Source organism: Neodothiora populina (genome assembly GCF_041146345.1).
Source record: "Neodothiora populina strain CPC 39397 chromosome Unknown canker_contig_15, whole genome shotgun sequence".
Lineage (NCBI taxonomy): Eukaryota > Fungi > Ascomycota > Dothideomycetes > Dothideales > Dothioraceae > Neodothiora > Neodothiora populina.
Window position 1 is genome coordinate 707,838 of NW_027191413.1, and position 16,415 is coordinate 724,252.

The following is a 16,415-nucleotide window of genomic DNA, read 5'->3' on the forward strand; positions in this document are numbered from 1 at the left end:
CGAACAACGGTTTCATTTCGGGCATGGGCGTGAGGTCAGCCATACGAGAAGGCCAGCAGCGCTCTTGTTCTCCGAGGGTCCAATGGTCTCTGGCTGCAGTAATACCATGCGTGTCTACTGTCTGCGAGCATTGAAGAGACATTCATCTGTAAAACCCAAGACCGTTTTTAGACTGTGAGCAAAACACCGACTTACCTGCACTCTATGTGACAATATTTTCTGACTAGAGCCCTATCGATCATCACAGTAGACAGCCTACACGCGTATTTGTTAATCTGACATACAACTGCAAGCTACCGTACGGTTGCAAAATGGCCTCGCTGCCGCTTCGTTTAGGCCAAGGTCATTTTGCACTATCAGTGTACAGGAGGCTTCTGTACAGCACAGGCGACATTGACCAGGTTAGCTGAAGGATTGAGACCGAAGTGAGCGAAAAGGATCCTTCTAGTTGTCATTCTACAATATTCGTAAAGGCGTGAGACTATAACAATAACGTTCAGGTAGCCTTTGCCAAGCTGCATTCATCATGCCCAATGCGCCGCTTGGGCCTAAGAACCTTCCTGCATGCATAGCAGGTGTATGACATAGTCAAGCGCGTTTTCCGGCCTCGAGGAATGTCTCCTTCCTGAGTGAGTTGTCTAATAGCCCAGGCTTACGTTTGGCCTGCGGCGGTCGTGCATCCGCGCTAGTGAGCATTTAGGCGATCCAGTCTTTCTGTACGATAGGTGTGAGATGCTTGTAGGACATTGACATCTTGCGACATATCTCTAGCGCGAAGTGCAGTGTACATTATGTACCAGGCTGGCAGAATAAGCTATTCTGGAAAGATCGTGCTACCGAGACCATGGACTTGGGGAAGCCGACTGCAAGTCGTCGTTGAAGATGACTAGGGGGGGGGGGGAAAGGTTATCTACGCACACCGACATTAAGAAGCTCAGTCTAGTGTCGGCGAAGCAAGCCTCAAAGTGGAGAGCGATCGCAAGAAAGGTCTGCAGCACAAGGATTGTTCGTGTGTCATGTAAGACTGCTCGCTGTGCAGTAAGGCGTAGCATTACTTGTCGCAGAGTACAATGCCACTGGGGGTCACTAAGGTTGATAGAGGCGATGAAATCTCACTGCCTATCTGAGCTCGCTGCAGTCTGTAGCTTCCAGAACCACGGTAACACTCCTGGTGTGCTTTAATATAAGGCGCGGCTAGTGACGCACTCGGGAGAGTCCTTTCAACGATCCTGGGGGACGGTGCGTCCTTGCATATGCTATTCCCACTCTTGTATTCTCCGATTATCAGCTGTTCCAAGTGTGAATGATGTAGAGGACGACCCGTGTTGCTGACCGTATTGACGATTGGGCTTATGCTCGATAACATCCCCATGGCCCTAGGCTACTAGAGGGTATTGCACTCAAGTGCCTGCGATGCATATGATTCAGTAGTAGTAACTGTATTAGCCTTTTCAGTTCGGGTGCTCAGATCGGAGTTTTCTCACAGTCCAACGGTGCACTCTCTACTAGGTAAGGTAGGTTTCATTGACATGTTCCTTGATAGTTTTGACATCTGCAAGCCACTCAAGTAGCCAATAAGCTCTAACCAGCGTTACATGCGCGCTACGTGCCGGACGCATCTTCTCATGCGCGCCGGTCGGCGAACTTGAGCAGGAGCCAGCCTAGAAGTCATCGGGTGTTCAGCGAAACCACAAGAGAAGCCTTGTGTCGAGTGTCCTTGTGGAGGCCCACTTCTGATGTTCTGCTCGATCCGCAGCCCTTATGCAAAGCCGTCGTGCTTGTACGTGTTCCTCACAATTTAGAACTCGCAAACAATGACTGCCCGCGGTATGTGAATTGGTGGCTTTGCTTGATCATACATTGCTGTCAATCAAATCATAAAACCTTCGGTTGTGTTCTCTTAATCACCGTCCTAGATTCCAACGCCATGGCCTCGGTGCCGCAACCATGGAATGACGAGGTAGAGATGATCTCAGGTAGAGAGTTCCACAAATTCTCTGTGCGACATGGAGTTTACCGCCTTCCTGTAGATGAGACTGTATGTGTTTTTTTTGGCGTTGCGGATTCATAGTACCAAAGAGTCTTCACATCCTCTGCCCATTCGCTTGACTCTTGACGGTCCCAGTGTGGTAACCGCGACGGACAGAGGTCACAGCTTGTCAGCCGGAGGGTTGGTTGTAGGAAACGCTCTTTGGATGCGGTTGCCGCTGCGTACTTTTACCTGCTTCCGAGCCATGGCTGACAATGTTCCAGGAAGAGGATCGACTGGACAAGGTTCACAGCATTCTGACTTCATGGGAAGACTTTGGCGGTCTCATTCTACCGGATCCTACTGAAGTGAAACTTTCCGCTGTGCTGGATTGTGGTTGTGGCAGTGGAGCATGGGCGGATGCAATAAGCGATGAATATGCCGACGGTGAAGACATCTCTGTATTACTCACAGCAATCCAATACCTGTCAGGTTTACCTTTCGGACTCATTCTCTGCATCGAACACTTGTACAGTCGAAGCGTCGTTGCTGACAACTGCTCGCTAGGTCGTTGGGGTGGACTTGTACCCTCCGAAACAGTGCGAATACTTAGACTTCCAGCGTTGGAACCTCAATGCACCTTTCCGACTGGACCAAGGTGTGTTGTCCGAAAGATACACCTTCATAAACTCTCGATTCCTGGCCAACGGGATCGACGCAGCCAGATGGCCCAGCTACATCCAGGATATGTATGGCCGACTTCGGTCTGGAGGTTGGCTCCAAATGACCGAAGCATACATGAATATACAATCAGACAATGGGAGAAGAGATGAGGCGCCGTCCCTAGGCAGATGGTGGCATTTGTTCAGTACCGCGTTAGAGCAACAAGGGAGAGATCCGCGGGTCGGAACCACAGTCGTACATGCGAACCAGAGGTCCTGGGCAAACCTCAAAGCCTTGATGACCCAGGCTGGTTTTGATTGTATACAAGAGCGGCACCCTCGACTACCGATAGGTGGATGGAAGCCAGGTAAGACACTTTGGTTCAGTGAGTTGGATGGACTCTCCCAATTGACTGAAAAATGTTAGGGGCGTCTCGATATATTGGTGAGAGAGTTTTCGACTTGATGCGTGGAACATTAGAGTCTCTGGGACTTTGGGCATGCTGTCGGGTCCATGGCATGTCGGCTCAGTCTTTCACAGATCTGCTGGACGAATGTGTACAGGAGATGAGCAATGCAGACCTGCATCTATACATCCAGTTGTAAGTGTTCTATCATTGGCGTGGGAACCTCGCTCTTATTGACGACCAAATAGCTATTCGGTTTGGGGCCAGAAGCCTGGTCATGGGCGGCGACAGAGTAAAAGTACACGACGATCCTCACAGGTGCTAGATCAAACAATGCCTCCACCAAGCATAGGCAGGTGATAGGCACGTGGGTAGACGTGCCAGCAGTGTTAGACGCCAGGCTACTACAGGTACCAGCAAGGCGATTTCGTGCAAGGGTGTCAGTACGACTACGATCAGCAGCCTCTCTGAACGTCGAACAACCATTCTATGCTTTGTTATGCTGTAGCCATGTATGTCATTCTCTTATCACAGAGTGCATGTACGCTGATATCAGTATGGTATTGATGCAATGCTCCTTTGTAGTTGTTCTCGATGAAAACTCGGCAAGACGAATGCCTATGCCTCGCGGAAGTGTCGTAAGGTCGCTGACCGGCATTCATGGTCTGGCCTGTTCTCGAATGCTGCTGGAGTGAGCAATTGGCAGATGATGGTTTACGCAGGACGTTCACGCCTCTCACAGCTTTACCTCACATTGTAGGCGACGCACAATGTCAGGACAGGAGATTGTAAGTCACGAAAGGAAGCTCGAGGGGAAAGAAACATAAGAAAACCGTCATCACTTCCGAGAAACGTTCGGTCCCAAAGACGTGGGCCTCGCGGGTCACATAGGTACCTTACCTACGCCTACATCCGGAGGACTGGTTCGAGGTCTTAGCTGCACGCATCGTCTGGACTAGGGCGCCATAGAATCAAAAGGTCTAAACAGGATTTTCTGATAAGAGGGCATCTGCGAATCTTTTCCCGCTTGCAAATACACAATCTCGAGCCAGTATTGACATGTCATCGTAAGGCTTGGACACAAGTACTCACTCTAGGTTTGACAGTGGGAGACAACATCATAGCCTACATTCAGTACCTGACTCAGGAAAGGCGCATCCGCGGCTTAGCGTCCGATCCATTCACCCCGCCGTTAGATCTTCCTAGTCTTTTCACATGTGCTGCAGTCGTGGTTCATTGCGGGTACGTCAACATCCGGCAAACCTTAAGTGGATAGGCTCACTGCAATGAATGGCAAGGTACAGTACTGCAAGGACACGGCAAACACGATACAGGCTATTACTCTGCAGGAACGCATTCCGTGGATCCGAGGGAAATGTGATTGGCTAGCATCTGCTCCAAGGATACAGTATGTCATATCGGATAGGAAATGAAGGAAATCACAAAGACAATACACCCAGTCCCAACGTATATACTTGTCCCCTAAGGTATCTATCAACTCCGCGTATCAAGGCCTTAATGATACCGTACTTCCTACCCGGGATCTAGGGCAGGGTGAAGGAGCTTTGATCACTGAGGTATGCATACTGATTAGGCGCATCATCATGAAAGCAGGCAAACAACTTAGCGTTCTACCTAATCCATGTCAGTTTGATACGTTGTTCACACCTCGCAATGCCGTTGGAACAAGAGCCAATCTGTAAATCATGTGCTCACGACCCTCATGTATAGGTAGGATACGGTATTGGTGGACCTCACTTTGGGCAGCTTCTCGTGAAAATGTTGAAGATGGAACTTTTGACAACGGGGGAGCGGCATTACACGTCTCTTTTTAACGTGGACGTTTTGGCACGGCAAGAGATACGGCCGAGATGGTCGAAGAAGACACCTAATTGTGTGCACACATGTGCTGAGTAATAGCCGTCAGCACTTTTCAAGCACTTACTATGCATACTGTAGGTTGAAACAGCCAAGGCAGGGATCTCACATACGAGGAAGCTAGAAAGTATGTATATGGAATATCATAAGATCATATGTCGCATATGGGAAGCGAGGAATCAGCGTATCATCACAGCTCCGCAATACATACAGTGTGCGACAAGCCTAGATGATCTAGATGATCATGTATGAGATAATGCATGATCCATCTGAAAATATCTGGTTGGTTAACAACAGAATGCCCAGCAATTAGGCAGGAAGCTCGAACGTGGGCCGCACTACACAACAGAGCAACCAATCGATCGAACGTGAATCTAGATTCGAATCATAAAGCATGGTACTTGTGTCTTACTAGGTTATTGGCGAGGGTTTAGATTGTTCAACCTCGAAGACGTTTCAGGTTTGATGACGTTAGTATTGTATGGGACGTTCCCAGTCTTTTTGATCTGGCAATAAACAGCGTCAACACCAACATCGTCCTTAGCCATTGACTCGACATTTAGCTCTACACAGCCATGTCGTGGAAAGTCAACATAGATATCGTAGGTAAGGCACTGAGCGAGATGCGGTTTGATGACCATGTCATAGCCGTCATCAGGATGAATAAGGTGAAACGAACTGGATCATCCCGTGCTCTGAGCAGGGCTTCGCACAAGTCATGCATTGCGTCCGCATCTCGCTTACATGTGTCATGCAAGCCTTGATTCGAATTTCGGAGCATCGGAGTTGTTGTGCCCTGAGCCCATGATTTCACTCATGTGATGGCGAAGGCAAGGTAAAGAGGTGAGGGCGAGGTGTATTGTAAATGCTGGATGGTCCCTCCCGCTATTGTTACGTATGTAATTTTCGACGAGAACGAGGACCTCATCCTTGCAAAAACCAGCATCAAGGAGATTTATATGCCGTGAAAACAGGCTTGTTGATTCAGCACAAGGGATGTGCGCAGTCAAGTGAAAGAAGTACCTTGCTGTACCGCGTCCCGTGAACCCAAATTGATTGGATTGATTGGTCGAGTGAACCGTCTATCGCCCAATCTACGGCATCGCAAAGAACGCGACTACTCGAGCCGAGATACCTTAATTACGGCTCAATAGTCTGTAAGGTATTTCCTGGATTTACAGACCTGCGCGCTTCGCTGTTGATCGTGAACACCACCGGAACGGCTTATTTCTGCGCAGCTGTCCTCATAACAGTCAAAGGTCGAGGTGCAAGCTTTGCGCTCTTCCCTCTATCCCGGTCTTGACATCGCGTTGTTCACGCTGCGTCTCCAATAAAGTGAAGTGGAACCACATAGCGTACTGCAGCAGCAGCGGTAAAGCAAAGGGCGGTCAAGACTACATTAGTGGCAGAATCAACCACCTGCTCAAGTTTCCATGGTAGTGCGAGTATACCCAACTTTCTTCACGACGTCCGGGAGACAATCAAGCAATCCCACACCGCACTGCAATTTGCCGCACACGACGTCCCGAGCTTGAAGACGCCGCAAAGTCTTGTCCAGACACGCCTTCGAAGCGTGCCCTTCGCGCGCACATGTGGCTCACTCGTTTGATTTCTTCGGTGCTCTACCTGTTCGCCATCATCTTCACCATTCCCCTGGCCTTTGATGTCGGCGGCCGCACCTGTGGTCTTGCCTTCTCTCTAGCACTCAGTTGCTTCTACTTTTTCTATTCTGCCCTTCAGCTGTCAACGCCGCATGATTCGAGATTCCGCTGGGTTCTAGGCAAGATCATAGCTGCCTCGCAGTGGATCATCATCCCCACTCTGTTGATCTGGAGTCTCAACAAGTTCTCTGTCGATTCGGACAACAGCTCTGGGTGGGTGGAAAAGACGTTGGGTGGGGAGAGAGCAGAGTCTCAATCCGTCAGGGAATGGTTCTTTGGCAAGGAAGGAATCGTGGAAAACATCACAATAGGTGGATGGGATAAATTGCTGCGATGGTCTACTCCAGTCTTTCAACTCAGCGAGGGCTTCTGCAGTCTACTGGTCATCCAGGCGGCAGGCCAGATTACTCGCTACTTGGTGAATGGAGAGGGAGGAGATGGCTGGATGGTCAGTAGCACGATCCCCTGACGTCCTCCGGCAGGCACTGACAATACATCCTAGATCGGACTCTTGATCACCTCCGCCTCGATCATCTCTACCTCGGTGTACTTCTTGTGGAGAATCACGACCTTTCCGGAAATTGGCAACATTGATGCTGTGCTCATCGGAATTGCCATCACCTGTGCTTTCTTCCTCTGCGCTTGGGGTATCGGCAGCGGTAGAGGCAATCCAGTGGAAAGCTCTCTTCTGGCAAGTAGAACAATGGCGCGAACCTGGTGATTCTTGCTGACTTTTCACAGTTTGCGTATATGACGCTCTGCATCTACCAAATCTTCACGGACTACCAGCCATCGCATCCTGTGGAGAGCACAATGCCCCTGGAGCCAGACTTCCCCCCACTACCACCAATAATCATGGCCTCGTATTCGACCCTCATGCATGCCCTATCCACGCTCCCCTCGACCATACATTCCGCCTTCAGCTTCCTGGTCGCAGCGATCATGACCATAACGCCATCCGTCATCATCTCGCTTGCCTACAGGCTTTTTGTCATGTACGCCTCGGCGCGCATCATTCCAGCTGTAAGAGATTCTGGCGCACGCGCCCTCTCTCAGGAGCCATCTCTGGACGACAATGATGGCGTCGGCCAGGTACTTGGTTTTCTCAGCTACTTCAGCCCTAGTATCCTGATTGCTGTCTACACGAGCCTCTTGATGCAGCATTTCGCTTCAGCCTCGACTGACCATACAGGAGAATGGTGGACGAGCCAGGGCGGCGATGCAGGCAGTAGCGTGTGGCGATGGGCGAATCTCGCTGGGACTTTAGTGCTGTACGCGGTCGAGCTGTACCTCGGCAAGGGGCATGACGACAGCAGCCTCACAAGCCACTGGAAGGTCGATTGAACAGCCACGGCCATTCTCAACCGTTACGAAAGCACACGAGCGCTGCTCACATTCGCAATAGCTAGACGAGTCCAGAGGACACGTCAAAAACGCGCCGCACCCAAAACCTTCCAGATCACACGCCATTTTGCATACCACCGCGATCGTATGGCCAGCGCCAACTTGGGGTTGAAATGCCTGATCGGTGCCTTTATCATAATGAGGCCTTGTGTTGCATGAGACCAAATTCCCAAGCCACCTTGCTTAGCAACATGCCGAGTCAAGTGCAGGGAGCCCCCAGGACGCGGCCGAGCACTGTGAACTGGGATTATACACAGGGATAACAAGCGGCACAACATATACGAAGCTACTGTACCTTAGCTTATTATTCGTCACGTTCTCGTGGCGAAGCATGAATCAGATTTGTGCATTTTAGCATAGCATGGGGATCGTAGTACATATATATAATCATATATTCAATAGCGGACTCGAAAGATGCATCAAGATGAATGCTTCATGATTCTTGTCCTGCAAGATAAGCGAGGCGCTCAATCCTTCAATCTCACGCTTATCTCCGCAGTATCTCGTGGGCTAAGATGGGATCTTACTTCACTTCAGGTGTTTTCATGAGGTAAGTGGTTGTGCGTCAAACTCAAGCGTGTCACAGAAGTGTCATGGCGATCTCCCGCTTCCCGAATGAGGTACCAGAGACATGGGGAACGTGTCAGCCTCCTGACGTCACCAACGATCATACTGAAGGTATGAGGTATGGTGCCCACACGTGTAAGGAGCTCGAGGTATGAACGATGAGTGATCAGAGTTGTCAACAGGCTAGTCTTGAAAGTATACAGTAGCCAGGACATGTTAGAGCAAACCTCTGCTCACCAAAACCAATACCAGTCTTCACTTCATCGTCCACTTCGCAAACCTCGTTGTATACCTCAAATACTTAGGTTTCAATTCACGTAAACAATGGCAGAGACACAACATTTCCACGCCGACAAGCTGTTCGAAGTCAAGGGATGGGTCTGCGTAGTCACTGGAGGTGGCACGGGCATCGGATTAATGGCAACTCAGGCACTCGCGGCCAACGGTTTGTCATGCCTATTGGAGATGCGTCCAAGCACAACGGCTAAGGTATCTTTCAGGTGCAAAGGTGTACATTCTGGGTAGAAGTGGGTTCCGTCCCTCATCATCAATTCTCTGTGCATCGCTGATGTGGTATAGGAACGGAGGTGCTAGAGAACGCAAAGGAGAGCCACGATCCCTCCGGAGGATCGATCATTCCGTAGGCACATGTGCCTTAGTCCCTTGCCAACATGTGGTGCTTATCATTTCCCACAGTATCGGATCTGTCGACGTGACCAACAAAGATGACCTTGAGAAAGCCGTCAAAGAGATCGAGAAGAAGGAGAAGTACATCAACCTACTGAGTATGTCACCAACCGAACTTCTAGATGCTATCCATCGCTTACCAGTCCTTTTCGCGCAGTATGCAACGCGGGAGTCCCAGGCCCCAAGGCGCCCCCAGAGCACATTGATGCTAAAGATATGAAAAAGAAGCTTTGGGAAGGAGAGTCGGTTCAAGAGTGGGACGAGACCTACCGCACAGATGTGACTGCTGTCTACTTCACTACTGTGGCTTTCCTGCCTCTCCTCCAGGCGGGTGTGGAACCGAACGGACCCAACAGCCCGAACCAACCCTCCGTCATCACCATCTCCTCTATGTCCGGTATGATGCGCCACGCTCAAGGACACTTTGCATACAACGCCGCCAAGGGAGCGACTGTTCACTTGACCAAGCTCATGTCTTCTGAGTTCGCCAAGTGCTCCATCAGAGTCAACAGTATCGCACCGGGCTACTTCCCGAGCGAGATGACAACCAAGGACTCGGACGACAAAAACAAGAGCGATCTTCCGGCGCAGCAGGTCGCCGACAAAGGCCACGTTCCCGCGATGCGTGGAGGAAAGGAAGAAGAGATGGGTATGGCAGTGGTAAGTAATCAGTTCGAAGTATTGTGTGCAGAGGAAATGCTGACTCCGCAAAGTTGTTCCTGGCAAAGAACGAATATGTCAATGGACAAATATTGGCTATCGATGGCGGAGTGCTCAACACCATCGCTTCTTAAGGCGATGTTTGGAGTGGGAGATATGTGCTATATGCACTGCACAGCTGCTCCGAAAGACCCTCGGCCTCCAAGCAACGCCGGTCGGTTCACGTTAGTCATGAAAGTGGGGCATTGTTTACCAAGGATATAGTACATGTGCTGCTGTACATAGTTATAGCAACAACACACCTTGAGAGAAGCATCTCACCAAGACCTGAATATACGATAAGCTCATTTATTTGTGACTTGACGGGTAGTATCCCGCTTGGCGGATGATCCTGCGAAGGATTCCCGCAACCCATGTTTTGTATTTGTATAGGGCGGATCGTCTGCTAGGACCACGGCTTTATCTACCATGAAACAATGTACGTATCTCTCAAAACAGGGCAGTGCGCGTGTTCTTAGCGGATGCGCAAACAGTAAATTGATTGCAAGTGTCGCGTGAAGCAACGGGCAGGACGATCCGCGAGCGATGTCTCTCCCACCCAGTGTGCAGTGTATTTTTACCTACAAGTCGATGTTATATAATAATGCCTGAACGGCTCGCGCGCGCGGACCTCACTGCATGACCTCCGTTTCTCGCGACCAACATTCCAGCGAGCGGACCAGCGCCGCAGTACGACGACTCCCTCGATGATTCACACTGATTTTAATATCCAGCACAAGGCACAGACTCCGAGACGATCAAAGAGGTCGCAAAGTGCAGGCGACTCCCACGTCACCAGCTGACTCTCTGGTGTTTTGGGTGCGAACGCTTGCGATCATCAACAACAAGCGCAGGTATAACAGTAACAGTCAGGCAAGACTCTGGGAACGTCCGCTGGCGGGCATGAGGCCTCACACGCCTATACCATAATTTACGCAACTGTCGAGATTAATCACAGCATATTGGTTGTTCTTTTATTCCCTTACCGCATAGTAAAATCTTCTTGGTTGTATTGTTGTCGTCACACAGACACTTTCGTCAACAGAAAGATCAACCCAGAGATATCGCCCGGGCCTCCACCGGTCAAGGTAGCGCAGTGGACGATTAACAGTATCCGAGACGTGCAATCTTTATCGCCATCGCCATGCCCGCGTCCTCGTCAGCTCGCCCTTCGTCGTCGTCTGCTGTCGCTGCGGAGAAATTGTCCAGCTCATATAACAGCAGTGGCAGCGAACTCTCAACATATTTAAGCGCCGAAAGTGGAGTATCGAAGCAACGACGGTCAAATTCCACCCACCAAGGAGGAGGCCAGCAATCGCAATATATCAGACCGGATTCTTCTTCCCTGGCGACGCAGAAACCACAGCAAAATGCTGTCCAAAATCCCATCAAGGCTAGAGAAATCCCGCGCGAGAAACCTCCGAGTAAAGATGGCACCGCTCAGAGGGCCGCTGGTGAAGTCGCCGGACTGAAGGACTACGTAAGTGCTTTCTTTGTCTGAGTGATGCCCAATGTTGGGCAGTAGAGCGTCGAAGCCACGTCAATGCCAGCATCTTTGAGACAAGAGTCGGGTGATTGAGACACTAGGGAAGGGACTTTGGGAGGCAAGAAAGAAGCTGAGACACCATGGTCAGACTTTTGAATACAATGAACGAGGAAACATGAGAAGGGACGTGTATCTCGAGTGCCACCGAGGAAGATATGAGATATGGAAACAAAAGACTGAGCTCGCGACCGACTGGCTTTCATCACTCGACCGACTGCGCCTTGCCTGTGTTTTCTGCCATTGTCGTCTTCACTTTGTTGACGTCGCTGTTGTATGCAACGAGTGACTGACTATTCGATAGCAATTAGGCGACTGCCTGGGCAAAGGCGCCTTCGGGAGCGTCTATCGTGCTCTCAATTGGGGTACTGGCGAGACCGTCGCAATCAAGCAAGTGAGGCTTGTCGATCTGCCTAAAGGCGAGATCCGAGTCATTATGGTAACTCTCAGTTCGAATCCCCAAATTGATAGCGCATGCAATGTTGACGCCTCAACAGATGGAAATCGACCTGTTAAAGAATCTCAACGTAGGCAGACATTGAACTCCCTGGGCTCTCTTCATTCTGACCACACTTAGCATCCCAACATCGTCAAATACCACGGCTTCGTCAAATCAACCGAGTCATTATACATCATCCTCGAGTAGGTTCTCGTCAATCTTCTCCGCCGTTTGAATGTCTTGACTAATCCCTCAGATACTGTGAAAACGGATCATTACACTCGATATGCAAGAACTTCGGCAAATTCCCCGAAAATCTTGTCGCACTTTACATGGCCCAGGTATTGAATGGTCTCTTATATCTTCACGAACAAGGTGTCATCCATCGTGACATCAAGGGTGCCAACATCCTCACCACCAAGGAGGGTCTAGTGAAGCTTGCCGATTTCGGTGTTGCGACCAGAAAGGACAACGGCCTTCACGAGAGTAGCGTCGTGGGCACACCATATTGGATGGCCCCTGAGGTCATCGAGCTCTCTGGCGCGACGACAGCTTCTGATATCTGGAGTTTGGGCTGCACAGTGATTGAGCTATTAGACGGCAAGCCACCTTATCATAAGCTTCAACCTATGCCTGCACTATTCCGCATTGTGAACGACGACCACCCACCTTTACCGGAAGGAGCTTCTCCCGCCGTTCGCGATTTCCTGATGCAATGCTTCCAAAAAGACCCTAACCTCAGAGTTTCGGCTCGGAAGCTACTCAAACATCCATGGATCCTGAGCGCAAAGCGATCAGACCAAGTCATAGCTAAAACTACCAAGTATGATGAAGCCGTGAAGAGTGTTCAGGAATGGAACGAAGCCCTCAAATCGCCCAACAACGGGTCATTACGGCATGCTTCTCGAGCCATGTCTATGAGTCCGGCGCCCTCTAGAACAGACGCATCGCATATGAAGACCCCTGCGCCACCAAAAGATGCTCTGAATATTGCAAAACGTGACAACACGAAGCTCTATCAATCGCCAGAGAGCGACACCAAAGATAACTGGGACGATGACTTCGCCACTTCAATTGGCATGAAGGACCTGCATCTCCCTCATCTTAAGCCCCACGATAATTTTGGTGGGATGTTGTCATCCGACAAATTGAAAGCATTCGCAACCTTCGACCCTGTCACTGAAGAGGAAAATTGGGACGATAACTTCGAGGGCGATCTTACGGTGAGGAGTCCTATGGAGCTCACATCTGGCGACCCCCTTCAAACAGTCAGACCATGGTATCCAGCTCGAGCGAAGACTTCCGATATTCTGCACAACCCGCCTACAGTCTCGCCCCCGCCATCGGTTCCAAAACAGCAACCACGGACAAGTTCCAAGGAGTCGAGTCAGAAGACGCAAATGCTCAGACCTGCGCAGACGCCAGTGCAACAGGGAGCCAACGTTCGGCGCCCCTCGATTCTATACCGAGAGAAGTCAATCGAGGACTACTCCGATCTCGCACCCCAGGATGATCTGGCTTTCCAAAGGAAACTTGCACTCATGCAGACCCACAAAGAGAATAACAGATACGAGCCTAAACTTTTCCACCCCAATGATCTTCGGGATGTACCGCGCCCGGTCTCCAAAGCTGGAAGTATTCGTCGTACTTCACCACAAATACACGACGCCGCTGCGATGCGTCGGACGCGATCCGAGGTTGAGATCCAGAAGTATGCCGAAGACCCGGAAGATGAAGACTTTTCAGATGTGTTTGGTAAAGACGAACAATCTGCAAGATTCACAAAACCGGAAAGCGAAAGCGGATCCGAAAGAGGCACACCCATGATGCTCAATTCCAAGTTGTCTACGAATTCCTGGCTCGGAGACGAGGAAGACGAAGATGATCCTTTCGCTCAACTCGAGGAAGGCTTTGATGAAATGGACTTGGAGACGAACATTGCTCGTGATAAGCATGCCAGGGTTGTCACTCTCGTGGAAGGGTTAGTCGGCTCACTAAAGCTCTCGCAACCAGAAGACGTACTTGAGGAAATTGTCGCCCAGCTCATGCAGGTACTGTACGAAGTGCCGGAGATCAAGTCAGTCGTCATATCCTCCCACGGTATGCTCCCCATATTGGAGATACTGGAGACATGTAACAGACCGCACACCATCCTGAGTCTGCTCAAGATTGTCAACTTAATCATTCTAGACAATGTTGAGATCCAGGAGAACCTATGTTTTGTGGGTGGCATTCCTATCATCACACGCTTCGCTAGCAAAAGATTCAGTAGTGACATCCGACTCGAGGCTGCGGCTTTTGTACGACAAATGTATCAGACGAGCACATTGACGCTACAAATGTTTGTCAGCTGTGGCGGTCTTAATGTTTTGGTGGAGTTCCTCGAGGAAGATTACGAGGCGGAGAGAGACTTGGTGCTCATCGGTGTCAATGGCGTGTGGAGTGTGTTTGAGCTGCAGGTGAGTCGTGATCTTTTTCTTGTCTGCAAAATTGTGGCTGACGGTCTCCGCAGGGCCCCACGCCGAAGAACGACTTTTGCCGTATCTTTTCGCGTAGTTCTGTGCTCTATCCTCTTTCCCTAGTGCTCAATAGAGTGCTAGATGAGGATGGCGAACTAGCAGAACTGGTCGAAGGACGCATCGTCAATATTTTCTTACTTTTCTCACAAGCGGAGAACCATGTCAAAGAAACGGTGGCGGATCGTATGGTGCTCAAACGTAAGTGAAGTCGGTTACGGTTTATTTGGCAAATGCTTATAAAGGACGCACAGGTGTGCTCAAGGATCTGGGACGCATGTCACCGAACCATCAAATCACAATGCTCAAGTTCATTAAAAACCTGTCGATGCTTGCCACCACTCTAGATGCCCTGCAGAACTCAAACGCCATCGAAGTACTTACAGACCTTCTCAATGCGAGCATGAAGTTTGCGCATTTCAGAGAAATCTCTAATCAGGTCCTGAACATCATGTACAACCTGTGCAGGCTGAGCAAGACACGGCAGGAGGATGCTGCGCTCAATGGCGTGATTCCGCTGCTTCAACGGATTGTCAAGACAGAACGTCCGCTGAAGGAATTCGCATTGCCCATACTCTGCGACATGGCTCACTCTGGCAAGGTCGGACGAAAGATTTTGTGGCAACAGAAGGGTCTTCAATTTTATGTTTCTCTCTTGGCAGACCAGTATTGGCAGGTCACTGCGCTGGACGCAATCTTCATATGGTGTGTAGTATCTTTGTCTTTGCGGTATACTTCTTTGCTAACACATTCAAGGCTACAAGAAGAGACCGCAAAAGTGGAAGAGCATCTTTTGTCAAACCCCGCTTTCGCTCGAGCCATTATCGGCGCGTTCGCAAACTCGAAGGCGGATTCGTTCGAAAACTTCCTCGAACCACTCCAGAAACTCCTTCGGTTGTCGCCACCGATTGCGTCCTCGCTTGCACACCCTGACCTCTTTCTTCGCGCAGCACAGAAGCTTCGAACGAAGAAAGCTCTTGTCCGTCTCAACCTACTCAGAATCATTCGAAGCGTGGTAGAGGCTGCCGACGAAGAGGGCAATCTCATAGAAAATGTCGGACTCGCAGACCTGATCCGCGAGACGGCCAAGACAGATCCGGCAATTTTGGTCCGCGAGATGGCTTCGGACCTGCTGAAGTCATCGGAGCTTGTCGCTTCCCGTGCCGCTCATAATGCTCGAGCTGCCGGCGATGCAAACAGGGTACGACCACTCCGTCGATCTTCGAGTTCGACAATGGTCCCGACTGGAGCTTCACTCCCGCCGACTCCTGTTTCTGATCGCGCGCCTCCACCTTTAAGCAGAGCAGGCTCATACTTTGACCCTGCTAGTGATCTGACCCGCACCTCAGCCGTAGCACACGCACGTGGACTAACATCGCCAAACCTCGCCTCTAGTCCATTCCGACCTACCAGTCGCGACGGTAATTCTGGCGGGCACAGCGCCTCGTCTTCGGCCGGCGCAATCAACTGGAGCGCGTTGAACAGTCCGCCATCATCAGGATTCGCAGGTGGCAATCTCAATGTCATCAACGGTCTCAATGGCATGGGCAATGTCTTGTCCAAGAGCAGGCTCCCTAGAACAAGCATATCCGGGCGACCGCCGAGCTCAAGGCTCACACTAGGAGGAGGAGGCGCAGCGTCAGGAGACATGCGACCCAACAGCTCCCATCGACCGAGCAGTTCTCGGTCTACGACAAGCGAGAAGAACGAGAACCTGACTCCTATTTTGCATCAGGCCAGACCCTCCAGTCGTTTAGGTCAGACACCATCGCAATCGAATATCCATCACCATCATAATCATCACCATAGAGGCAACAGCAGCAGCAACACCTCTACCAATAATTTGAACGGCAACACAGCGGCAGCGGTGACAGGAATGCCTGCTAATCTGAGGAGAAATACAAAGAGGATCGCCAGTGGAGAGATGCGCTAGGTGAGCTCTCTTCATTTCTGGAGACATCGACAACAGCGGCATCGTCACCA

The 16,415-nt window shown here is 50.5% G+C and overlaps 4 protein-coding genes across 4 annotated transcripts; all 4 read left to right on the forward strand.

Moving 5' to 3' along the window:
* Window positions 1-1,927: 1,927 nt before the first annotated feature.
* Window positions 1,928-3,398, forward strand: AAFC00_002601 (uncharacterized protein; the record flags this gene model as incomplete). Its single annotated transcript, XM_069348026.1, has 5 exons — window positions 1,928-2,038; window positions 2,254-2,430; window positions 2,537-2,999; window positions 3,059-3,233; window positions 3,287-3,398. The coding sequence occupies 5 exons, from the start codon at window positions 1,928-1,930 to the stop codon at window positions 3,396-3,398; spliced, it is 1,038 nt and encodes a 345-aa protein (XP_069198446.1).
* A 3,108-nt stretch (window positions 3,399-6,506) lies between these two features.
* AAFC00_002602 (uncharacterized protein) lies at window positions 6,507-7,921 on the forward strand (the record flags this gene model as incomplete). The annotated part of the gene is made up of 3 exons (XM_069341942.1): window positions 6,507-7,025; window positions 7,080-7,268; window positions 7,319-7,921. 3 exons carry the CDS (start codon window positions 6,507-6,509, stop codon window positions 7,919-7,921), a joined length of 1,311 nt encoding a protein of 436 aa, XP_069198447.1.
* A 951-nt stretch (window positions 7,922-8,872) lies between these two features.
* Window positions 8,873-10,029, forward strand: AAFC00_002603 (uncharacterized protein; the record flags this gene model as incomplete). The annotated part of the gene is made up of 6 exons (XM_069341943.1): window positions 8,873-8,993; window positions 9,049-9,075; window positions 9,128-9,188; window positions 9,245-9,333; window positions 9,393-9,895; window positions 9,949-10,029. The coding sequence occupies 6 exons, from the start codon at window positions 8,873-8,875 to the stop codon at window positions 10,027-10,029; spliced, it is 882 nt and encodes a 293-aa protein (XP_069198448.1).
* Window positions 10,030-11,078: 1,049 nt separating this feature from the next.
* On the forward strand, window positions 11,079-16,365 carry AAFC00_002604 (uncharacterized protein; the record flags this gene model as incomplete). Its single annotated transcript, XM_069341944.1, has 8 exons — window positions 11,079-11,414; window positions 11,782-11,916; window positions 11,975-12,004; window positions 12,055-12,119; window positions 12,173-14,375; window positions 14,429-14,633; window positions 14,687-15,137; window positions 15,189-16,365. The coding sequence occupies 8 exons, from the start codon at window positions 11,079-11,081 to the stop codon at window positions 16,363-16,365; spliced, it is 4,602 nt and encodes a 1,533-aa protein (XP_069198449.1).
* Window positions 16,366-16,415: the final 50 nt, after the last annotated feature.